We start from the raw sequence: 10700 nt of genomic DNA, 5'->3' as shown, positions 1-10700 counted from the left end.
AGCATATGTCACACTGTGTGTGAGTGAGAGAGGGAGAGACATTCTCCACAGCATATGTCATCCTATCCTGAGTTTTCTCCACAGACCAGGAGTTCCAGGAGGATTGGGCTGCTTCTGCCTCCCATTTGGGTCCTAGCTATGCCCAGATCTAGGCCTGCGACACCCCTCCCCCCTTGCCCAGGAGGCCTCAGAAAACATATTGAAGGAAACATTGCATTAATTGAAAAATGGAAACGCTGAAACCTTCACTGCAGTGTTCACACCCTGTCCCATGCACACATAGGCTCCACAGAGCTGGCAGAAAAGAATGATTTATATACAAGTTCATTGAGATAAGGCCTTTGTACAGAGGTGGAGAAGGAGGGTGAGGACTGGATCCTGACATTTTGTCCATGTTGGGGAGGTAGCCAGTGTGGGCATCCCAGCCCAGGAAAGGACCAGCCTGCAGCCAGCTTCCTTTGTGTCCTGGCAGTGGGTCCTCTGGCAGGTTTCTCCTCTTGCTGGGCCCCCGTGCTTTTGCCTGTCACATTGGATGAGCAAATGTTACTTGTGCTGGGGTGTTAAAAGGTCAGTAGAAGTCTGTCGGGGTTCATGCCTGTAATCCTAGCTACTCAGGAGGTTGAGATCTGAGGATCATGGTTCAAAGCCAACCCAGGCAGAAAGTCCATGGAGACTCTTACCTCCAGAAAACTGCTCAAAAGGCAGAAGTGGGGTTATGGCTCAAGTGGTAGACTGTTAGCCTTGAGCACAAAGAGGCTCAGTGACAGCGGCTAGGCCCTGAGTTCAAGCCCCAGTGGTGGCAAAAAAAAAAAGACAAAAGAGGGAAAATATAAAGTTCAGTTTGTCTCTAAGAAGAAAAGAAACAGCATGGTTGTTGAGAGTGGGAAGACTGGCTAGACAGAAACAAGAGTGGAAAGTGGAAAACAACAGTGGAGCTTTTTGTTTTTCTGATTTTATGAGGCCCAAGCTGGCCTTGAGCTTCAGCTCCAGATCCTTTTGTCCTCCAACTCCTGAATGTTGAAATTATAGGCTTGTACCTTCGTGCCCAACTGAGAACTTTGTGTGCCTGTGTGCTTATGTGCATCTGTGTTGGTCCTGGGGTTTGAACATATGGCCATATGCTTATCTTTTTTCTGTTTAATTCTGGTGCTCTATCACTTGAGCCACAGTTCCATTTCCAGCTCTTTTTTTGGGGGTGGGGGTGGTATTGATCCTGGGCATGAACTTAGGGGTTCAGTGCTATCCTTGAGCTTTTTTTTTTTTTTTTTTTTTCCGCCAGTCCAGGGGCTTGAACTCTGGGCCTAGGTGCTCTCCCTGAGCTCTGTTCATTCAAGGTTAAACACTCTACCACTATGAACCACCGCATCACTTCCAACTTTCTGATGGTTAATTGAAGATAAGAGTCTTACAAACTTTCCTGTTCAGTCTGGCTTTAAACCACAATCCTCAGATCTCAGCCTCTTGAGCAGCTAGGATTATAGCCACTGGAGCCTGGCTCCTTGAGCTTTTTTGCTCAAAGCTTGTGTTCTATCACTTGAGCCATAGCTCCACTTCGGGCTTTTGTGATCTTTAATTGGAGCTAAGAGTCTCATGAACTTTCCTACCTGGGCTGGCTTTGAACTTCAATCCTCAGGTCTCAGCCTCCAGAATAGCTAAGGATTACAGGTGTGAGCTACTAGTGCCCAGCTAGCTCATTTCCAGCTTTTAAAAAAGTCCATTGGAGTTAAGGGTCTTGGATTTGTCTGCCTGGGCTGACTGAGATCCTCAGATCTCTGCCTCCAGAGTAGTTTGGATTATAGGAGTGAGCCTCCAGGGCTGGACTTGAGAAGTGTTTTTGTTAGACTCATCGGTTCCAGGAAAGCTAGGATTCCCATACCTATTTAGATTCTTACTTAGATTCTTTCCTCCCTCCCACACCTCCAATGGCTCCCGACCCCTGTCATGGGACTTGAACTCAGGATCTGGGTACCAGTCCCTGGGCTCTTTTACTCAAAGATAATGCTCTACCATTTTGAGCTACAGCTCTACTTACTATTTTCTGTTGGTTCACTGGACTTGCCTACCCAGGCAGGCTTTGAACCAAGATCCTTAGACTTAGATCTCAGCCTCCTGAGTATCTAGGATTACAGGTATGAGCCTCCAATACCTGGCCTCCCATGGCTTCTTATTTCCTTGTACCAGTCACTGGTACACCTTGAATTTGCCATCCTATAGGCTCAGCTAAGACCATTCCCTCCTCTGGAAGGCCAGGTCATTCCTGCCCCCAGGGGGCCGCTCTGTCCTGACACACAAACGCCTGCATTTCACAGGGCCCCTTATTCCCTCAGCCAGGCCCCCTCTGGGACCCCCACCGGCCATGCTATCCCTGGACCACATCCATGGTTATCTGTGCTAACTCCTCTATTAAAACCAGCAGTACTCCAGATGCGGGTGGCTCACACCTGTCATCCCAGCTGCTCAGGAGGCTGAGATATGAAGGTAGTAGTCAAAGTCAGCCAGAGCAGGAATGTCCATGATACTCACAGCTCCAATTCACCACCAAAAAGCTAGAAATGGAGGTGTGGCTCAAGTGGTGAGAACAAAAGAAGTGAAGGGACAGCACCGGGGCTCTGAGTTCAAACAAAAACAAAGCAGAGCTGGTCGCTGGTGGCTCCTGCCTTTAATCCTAGTGACTCAAGGACTTGAGATCTGAGGACCCTGGTTCAAAGCCAGCCCCGGTAGGAAAGTCTGAGACTCTTATCTCCAATTAACCATCAGAAAGTTGGAAGTGATGTGGTGGTTCATAGTGGTAGAGCGCTACCCTTGAGCAAAAGAACTCAAGGACAGTGCCCAGGCCCTAAGTTCAAGCCCCACAACCACCACCAACAAAATAGAATTCTCACCCCAGGCTTTCTGATCCTGGCAGTTGACTGCCGCGTCTGTGCACTGCACCCTCCACAGTGCTGTCCTCATCCCATGCTCTCCCGTATCCCCCCCCCCCCCAGCCTCCTCTTTGGCCTCCATTCTCTTCTTCCATCAGCTCCTCCTGGGTCCAGAGGGGCATTTTCTGCACCAAGACTTGGCACTAGCCCTCCCCTGTCACCATTGTACCTCAACACTGTCCAGACCCCATCCCAGGCCCTGGGCCACAGGCTAAAGGACTCACCAAGATGAGGCTGTAGCCTGGTCATCGTTCCTCCAGCAGTGTGTCCTGAGGGTGGGAGGCGGGGGGCACCTGTGGCCCCCATGAGGTCAGCCGTGGGCTGGGCAGGGCCTCCAGCTACCCTAGTCCCTCACGGCCACCACCACCACCACCAGGCTCTGCCTGCCTGGCCGACTCACCTGCTCCCTGGCACGTGGTGGGGCCCCTCTGGGCCTTTGCCAGTGCAGGAACCAGGCAGTGGCCAGCAGCAACAGGAGGGCAGCGGGCAGCAGCAGCAAGAGCAGCAGCAAGGAAGGCTGAGAGGGGGGCAGTGCTGTCCCCTCCAGGGCCCCGGGAGTTGGGGGTGGCTGGGTGGAGGGGTCTGGGGAGACAGAGGAAGCTGGGTAACCAAGGAGCAGAAGGGCCTCGTCAGGGAGGGAAAAGGAAGCCTGTCTGGGGTTCGCCATGACCTCAGTTGGCTTCTGGCCTCTCTCTGACTCGGTTTCCTCACCTGCAGCAAAAGCTGGGTATGGTAGTACACATCTGTATTCCCAGCAAATTCCAGGCCAGCCTGGAGTATATTAGTGAGACTCTGTCTCAAAAAAAGAAAAAAAAACTAGAGAATATACAATATGCTTAGAAGACTTGTGCAGAAAAGGTCTGTATTTTGAATCAGCCAAGTTTACCGATTTCTAGTGTTTACAGATGTTTGTCTTCTTCTCCCCATGGTGTCTGAGCTTTGTGCGGGAACAGGCAGTAACTTGTTTGGGTTACTCTCTGCCAGGACCCACAATGACTGCACTGCGAGATCATGCTCCACTAACAGAGCCTCTGTGTACAGCGACGCTGCACCCACAGCCTTCAGGATGTGTGCGCACGCATGTGTGCATGCCAGTACTAGGGCGTGAATTCAGGGCCTTGTGCTGTGGTTTAGCTTTTTCACTCAAGGCTAGTGCTCTTCCGTTTGAGCCTCAGCTCCACTTTTGGCTTCTTGCTGGTTCATTAGAGATCAGAGTGTCAGGGACTCCTGAGTAGTTAGGATTTTTAGTTGCGAGCCACTGGCACCCGACTCCTAGTTTCCTTTCCTTTCTTTTTGAGCCAAGGTCTTACCATGTTAACAAGCCTCACCTTGAACTCTTGAGCTCAAGGGAGCTCCTGCCTCACTTTCCCCAGTAGGTGGAGTTATAAGCTTACATGACTCACTAAATAATTTTTTTAAATAAATAAAATATTGATTATAAAGTGGGTGGCACATGCCTGTAATCCCAGGAGGATGGAGAGTTCAAGGACAACCTGGGCTAAGTAGTAAATTGGAGCCCAGCCTAAGCTCTTGAAAAACAAAAACAATGGAGATATAGATAGATAGATACTGCAGATAGAGAGATAATGTGTTGGGAGGTACTATTTTGGTGATACTGCATTCAAAAAAATGTGAATGGACTTACAGGCTGGGGGTGGTAGAGTGCTTGCCTAGCAGGTGCAAGGCCCTGTATTTATTTTATCCTCAGCACAGAAAGAAAATTAAGAAAAAGGTGCAAAGAAAGAGATCGAACTTAAAATCACTGCAGTTAAGTTCAACAGCATAATTACGGGGCAGAGGACAGTGGTTCTCAGGACTCAGATGGCGATTGTGGCAGGTGGTGTGTGTGATGTGCGAAGTATCTGGATCCTGTTGGGGGCTCCACCAAGCTGGGCAGAAGACAAGCCTGCGTGGCCCATGTACACACACTGTAGTGAGGTCACTGTGTCCCCTCATAAGACACAGGCTGTGCTGGGAATGTGGCTTAGAGGTAGAATGCATGCCTAGCTTGCATGAAGCCCTGGGTTCTATCCCTCAGCACCACATAAATAGAAAAGGCTGGAAGTGGCTCAAGTGGTAGAGTGCTCAGGCCCTGAGTTCAAGCCCCAAGACTGATCAAAAAAAAAAAAAACACACACACAGGCTGCGAGGCATGGTGGCGCAGGCCTGCGATTCCAGCACGTGGCAGGCTAAGACAGGTGGATGGATGGAGAGTTTAAGGCTGGCCTGGGCCACACAGTAGGACACTGTCTTTAAGAACAACAACAAAAATAACAGGAAAGTTGATGGAGCAAAGAAGAAGATGACGTGACCAGGAAGATGGCCATCTATAAGCTTAGAGAGATGCAGCCCTGACAGACACTGGAAACTTGCATTTGACCTTGTCCAGGGAACATCCACTGCTTTCTGTGGTTTAAGTCACAGGCTTGTGAGATTTTGTTACAGCAATGGCAGCATACTAATATACAAGTGTACAGCAATAACTCTCATACCTGAATCAAGCCTGTGGGTAGGACCCATGTCCAGTTCTTGCTTTGATTAATTTCTATACTTTGGTTAAGAAAGTGAGGCCAAAAACAAGGGAAGGGGTAACATTGTTTGAAAAGAAATGTACTCGTGACTTTACTTATGTAAATATAACTCCTCTGTATAGCACCTTTACAATAAGGATATATTAAAAAAAAAAAAAAAAGCTGGGTGCCGGTGTTGCATGCCTGTCATCCTAGCTACTCAGGAGGCTGAGATTTGAGGATCGCAGTTTGAAGCCAGCCTGGGCGGGCTTTGGGGCCGGGGGTGAACTTGCACTTGCACACTCTGGAGGCGTGGGACTGAGGTCCAGCGGGGGCTGGGGGTGGGCGGGCTGTGAGGGGCGCAGTTACCGGGCTGGCACTGCACCTCCAGGCACCCAGAGAAATCGCGGCGGGTGATCCAGGGCTTCAGGGCCACCAGCTGCCGGGAGGTGTCCTGCAGGAGGTGCGAGATGTTGGTCTGGACGAAGCGGAGACAGCTGGGGAGGGGCTGGGGGCAGGGGAGGGACGCGTCACCACCGCGTCACCCCCAGCAGCTCCACAGGCCACAGCAAACTTAGGGGAGAGAACCCCTGAGCCTGAGAGACGGGAGGCCACGTCTGCTAGGATCTCAGTAAATAGCTCCTCCAAGATCCCACAGAAGCTGTGCTCTGGCGGCTCACGCCTGCCATCTCAGCTACTTAGGACTCTGAGATCTGAGGACAGGTTCAAAGCCAGCCCAGGCAGGAAAGTCTGTGAGTCCAATGACCACCAACAAAGCCAGAAGTGGAGCTGTGGCTCAAGTGGTAGAGTGTCAGCCTCAAACAAAAAAGCTCAAGGATCCATGCTGAACTTAAAAAAAAAAAAAAAAAAAAAAGCTCAAGGACAATGCCTAGGCCCTAAGTTCAAGCCCCAAGACTGGCACACACACTGACCTAGCAGCAATGTCCGAGGGAGCTGTGGCCTCCCCCCATTCGTCCCTTGGGTTCCGAGCTGACCTGGAAGGGGCATGTGGTGACGAAATGGATCTCCGTGTTGACCGTCTCCAGGAGGCTGAGCAGATGAGCCCCGGCCACCGCCTTGAGGCGCTCCATCCAGCGCTGGGCCAGGAGCAGCCGCCACAGAGCTGGGCACAGCTCCTCCTGCCAGGAGACCCACGCTGGTCATTGTCACCATTGTCACTGGAGGAGGAGGGGCCTGGCTGCTCGCCTGGGGCTGAGGGAGGGGTGCCTGCCCCCCCCCAAGCTCTGTCCCTGAGGGGCGGTGCACCTCCACCCAGGCCCGCTCCCACAGTGACTCACGTCCTGCAGGTTTGAGGCCACTGTGACGGGGTAATCTTGAAGCAGGTAGTCAGACTGCAGGAGAAATCAGGGTGAGGCCTGACTGACCCCCCCCCCCCGGGCGGGGGTGGGGGGAGGACGGGGACAAGCCTACAGAGAGGCAGAGAGAGCCCTGGGAAGACGATGGGGGGGGGGATTCTTCCCAGGCCCCCGAACTGCTGAGTTGGGGCGGGGGGAGTTGCTCACCAGCTGCTGGATTTTGACTTGGAAGTCAGAGGTGATGGGGCTGTGGGTGAAGGCACAGTCGGGGGTCCCGTGGAGGCAGGGGTTCAGCAACAGCAGCAGCAGCAGCAGCAGCAGCAATGGCTGTGGGGGGGCTCTCACTCAGCCCAGGCTCCATCCTGTGCTCCACACCCTCTCCCCTTCTCTCCTCTGCCAGTGCCCTCCTCTATCCTCCCCTGTGACCCGTGTCTCCTCCCTTTCCCCTTCCCGGGTCTGTCTGTCTGTCTGTCGTTCATCTGTCTGTCGTCTGTGTCTCTGTGTCTGTGGTCCTGGGGCTGGCACTTGTGCACTGTTCCTGAGGATTTGTTTTTGGCTCCAGCCTGGTGCTCTACCACTTGAACCACAACAGCTCTACTTGGGGCTTTTTGATGGTTCGCTGGAGATAAAAGTCGCACGGACTTTGAACCCTCAGAGCTCAGCCTCCCGAGTAGCTGGGGTCACAGGCTGCAGCACCGGCGCCCGGCTCTTCCTCGGTCTCGTGTCCAACTCGGTCCCTGCTCACCTGCCCCTTCCTCTCCTCCCCGCGCCTCCTGCCCCCCCCCCCGCCCCTCCACCTGCTCCCCTCCCACCTGCCCCACTCCGTACGTACACTCCTGGCTGGCGCCAGCACTGTCATCTCGGCCGGGACCCCCTCATGCCTGTGGCCGGCTCCTGGAGGGGACAGAAGGGCAGGGCTGGGACCCGCACCCCGCCGCCCCGGCCGGGCCCGCCCCTCCCTCGCGCCCCTCCCCTGCCCTTGATGTGGCCAAGTTTCCGCCGCCCCCGGCTCCCCCCGGCTTCCTGCGTGAGCCCCAGTTACAGTGGAAACTCATCTCCCCTCTAAGAATCCCGACGTCCGGTCCCGGGTGCCCGGGCCCCGCACCGCGGCCCCCCTGCCGCGGGACCCCGTCCCCCTCCCGCCCCGCGGGGACCCGGGCTCCCCGGGCTCCTCACGCACAGCGCTGCGCTGGGGTCCTGACAGCCCGGGGTGAAAGTGAAAGGGAGCCGGGCCGCGCGCGCCCCCTGCCGGGCACCGGCGGCAACACCGGCCGGACGCCGCGCGCCCAGGCCCGGCCTCGCCGGCCCCTGCGCCCCAGATCCAAGCCCGGGGGTGGGGGTGGGGGTGGGGTTGGCGCGCCCTAGGCGCACCCCCTGCCGGATGGCAGCCCAGTCCTGGGCTAGAAGCCCAGGTTGCTTGTGGCCAGTTACCCTCCACATGTGTCCACGGTCTCGTCGGTCTTTTTTTGGGGGGCAGGGGGGGGGGTGGGGAAGGGAGACAAGCCCTAAGTATCCTAAGGCAAGGGCTCTGCCAGTTGAGCAAGGTCACCAGCACTTGTTTTCCTGAGAGACAGGGTCCTGGTATGGAGCCCAGGCTGGCCTTGCTCTAGTGATTCTCCTGCCTCAGCCTCCTGCGTGCTGGGATTACAGGGAGGAGCCATCATACTTGTTAGCCAGTCCAGCTGCCATCATCCTCGTCCTCTCCTGGAGGATCACGGTCCCCGCTCCCCATGTGAAACCCTGCCAGCTTAGGTTGCTCCTGGGGTTCCTGCCTCCCTGGGGCTCAAAGGTCTCACCATCTATCCGCGTGCCATGCCCGCCTTGCCTCACCTCTTGCTTTCTCCAATGCCAGATCTTCCTGGCCTTTTCTGTTCACAGCTGATGCTCAACCACCTCCAGTCCAGCCAGCCTTCCTGGCTGCAACTCATGTGGGTGTACTTCTGTCCCAGGGCCTTTGCATTGGCTGTTCCTTGGCCCCCGGAATGTTTTCTCTCCAGGTATCTGCATGACTCATCCCCTCCCATTGCAGTCAGGTTTGCTTAAAAGTCTTCCTGACACCCCTTTCCAAATCGTATCCCCTCCTGGCAGTCCTACCCCTGCTTCATACTTATCACCTTCCTGCACACCCTGTGGTTTACTTATCTTTTTCATTGTCGTTTGTCACCATGGAGACACAGCTCTAGAAGTTTCTCCACAAATGTTTGCTGAGCGATGGTAAATGGGTACTGAGCCGCCTCCCTTTCCCTTGTCATATAATGGAGAAGAGGTCTGGTTTGGGTTTCCGCTTCCTGGAGATTAATCTTTGAGATTCTCAGAACTATTGGGGATGTCATGGTTAATTACACGTGAAGTCATGCTGAGGTGACTCAGGAAGAGGTCGGTCTTGTCAGAAAACCAAGGATATGATCAGAGCCTTTTTTTTCTTTTCCTTCTTCATCTGAGACTGGAGTTTGAATTCAGGGCCTTCACCTCGCTAGGCAGATGCTCCACCATTTGAGCCACAGTCCCAGTCTCAGAGGGCTGGAGTTTTAGGCCAGAATCTCCAATAAACCAGCAAAAAGCCCAAAGCACAAGTGTGGCTCAAGTGGTAGAGTACTAGCCTTGAGTGAAAAGGCCAAGGGAAAGCACCAGGCCCTGAGTTCAAGCCCCTGTACTGACACAAAAAGAAAGAAAAAAAAAAAGAGAGAAATTGCATGTTGGGCTGGGCATGTAGCTCAGTGAGCGCTTGTCTAGCATGTGAGGCCCTGGGTTTTATGCCCAGTATTGCAAAAGCACGTAACAGACCTCTTTCTTATCATTACTCTGCAAGCAATACAGCACAAACATGATTCACATAACATTTACCTTGAGTCAGGTATTATGAATGATCTACAAATGAAATTTACTCCATCACTTTATGCATAGGATTATGGTAAACACAGAGATGCCAGAGGTAATTCCCTCAGAAAACCATGGCAGCCTTTGAAGTGGTAATCCTGCTTGAGCTCTCTCAGTGCTGGGACTACAGGATGTGCTACCACCCTTGCACTCTATCAATGGAGTCACAGCTCACTTTCGGCTTTTTTTTTTGTCAGTCCTGGGCCTTGGACTCAGGGCCTGAGCACTGTCCCTGGGCTTCTTTTTGCTCAAGGATAGCACTCTGCTACTTGAGCCGCAGCGCCACCTCTGGCCATTTTCTGTATATGTGCTGGGGAATCGAACTGAGGGCTTCATGTATATGAGGCAAGTGCTCTTGCCACTAGGCCATATCCCCAGCCCCTCACTTTTGGCTTTTTGGTTAATTGAAGATAGAGTTCCTGGACTCTCCTGCCTGGGCTTATTTCAAAACTCAATCCTCAGATCTCAGCCTTCTGAGTGGTTGGATGACAGGCCTGAGCCACCAGTATCTATCTTGCTTTTTCTTTTTTAAGACAAGGTGTGGCGACCTTGATCTCACAATTCTCCTGCTTTTCTGCCTCTAAAGTACTTGGGATTATAGGAGTAAGCCACCACACCCTGCTTGTATTCTTTGTAACAAACCTGTGGTTGTGAATGTGGCTGTTTCTGGAGCTTAGGTATTGAACCTGAAGATTCTGAAGATTCTGGGAGCTGCTGAGTTTGTAAGCAGTTGGTCAAAAGTGAAAGTGGCCTGAGGACCCTCAAGGGGAGTTCATCTGAAGCTGAGGTCAGGCCTGTCCGGATAATACCCTGATCCTGTATCTGATCCTGTGATCTGGAGACGGAGGGGGCATCTGCAGAGCTGGGGCTGAGGGCCCAGTGCAGGAGTGCGCATGCGCATGGCCCACTTTGCAGAGTGGTCGTGAGGCAGGATGTGCATATGCGCATTATACTGGTCCACCTTGCTAAGCCCACATGGTGGGGAGGTGGGGTGGGGAAGCGCACATGCGCATTGCACTGCACAGGTTTCCTCGCAGCGTGCAATGCAAATCCAGTGGCTGGGGAGAGGTGTGTCT

General features: G+C 53.4%; 1 protein-coding gene across 1 annotated transcript; it reads right to left on the bottom strand.

Moving 5' to 3' along the window:
* Positions 1-295: 295 nt before the first annotated feature.
* Flt3lg (fms related receptor tyrosine kinase 3 ligand) lies at positions 296-7964 on the bottom strand. The gene is made up of 9 exons (XM_048330130.1): positions 7928-7964; positions 7580-7641; positions 6955-7074; positions 6730-6783; positions 6427-6570; positions 5801-5939; positions 3322-3503; positions 3146-3214; positions 296-520 (listed from the first exon to the last, which is right to left on the bottom strand). The coding sequence occupies exons 2-8, from the start codon at positions 7604-7606 to the stop codon at positions 3167-3169; spliced, it is 714 nt and encodes a 237-aa protein (XP_048186087.1). The 5' UTR covers positions 7607-7641; positions 7928-7964; the 3' UTR covers positions 296-520; positions 3146-3166.
* Positions 7965-10700: the final 2736 nt, after the last annotated feature.

The sequence above is a fragment of the Perognathus longimembris genome, chromosome 20 (genome assembly GCF_023159225.1).
Source record: "Perognathus longimembris pacificus isolate PPM17 chromosome 20, ASM2315922v1, whole genome shotgun sequence".
Lineage (NCBI taxonomy): Eukaryota > Metazoa > Chordata > Mammalia > Rodentia > Heteromyidae > Perognathus > Perognathus longimembris.
The sequence above is the reverse complement of the archived record's forward strand: the minus strand, read 5'-3'. Positions and strand labels throughout refer to the sequence as shown.

Coding starts and splice junctions, on each gene's coding strand:
- Flt3lg (XM_048330130.1), bottom strand. CDS start 7,606: ATGACAGTGCTGGCGCCAGCCAGGAGT. Junction 5,940..6,426: donor TCACCACATGCCCCTTCCAG/GTCAGCTCGGAA, acceptor CCCTGCCCCCAG/CCCCTCCCCAGCTGTCTCCG. Junction 3,215..3,321: donor CACCACGTGCCAGGGAGCAG/GTGAGTCGGCCA, acceptor TGGGGGCCACAG/GTGCCCCCCGCCTCCCACCC.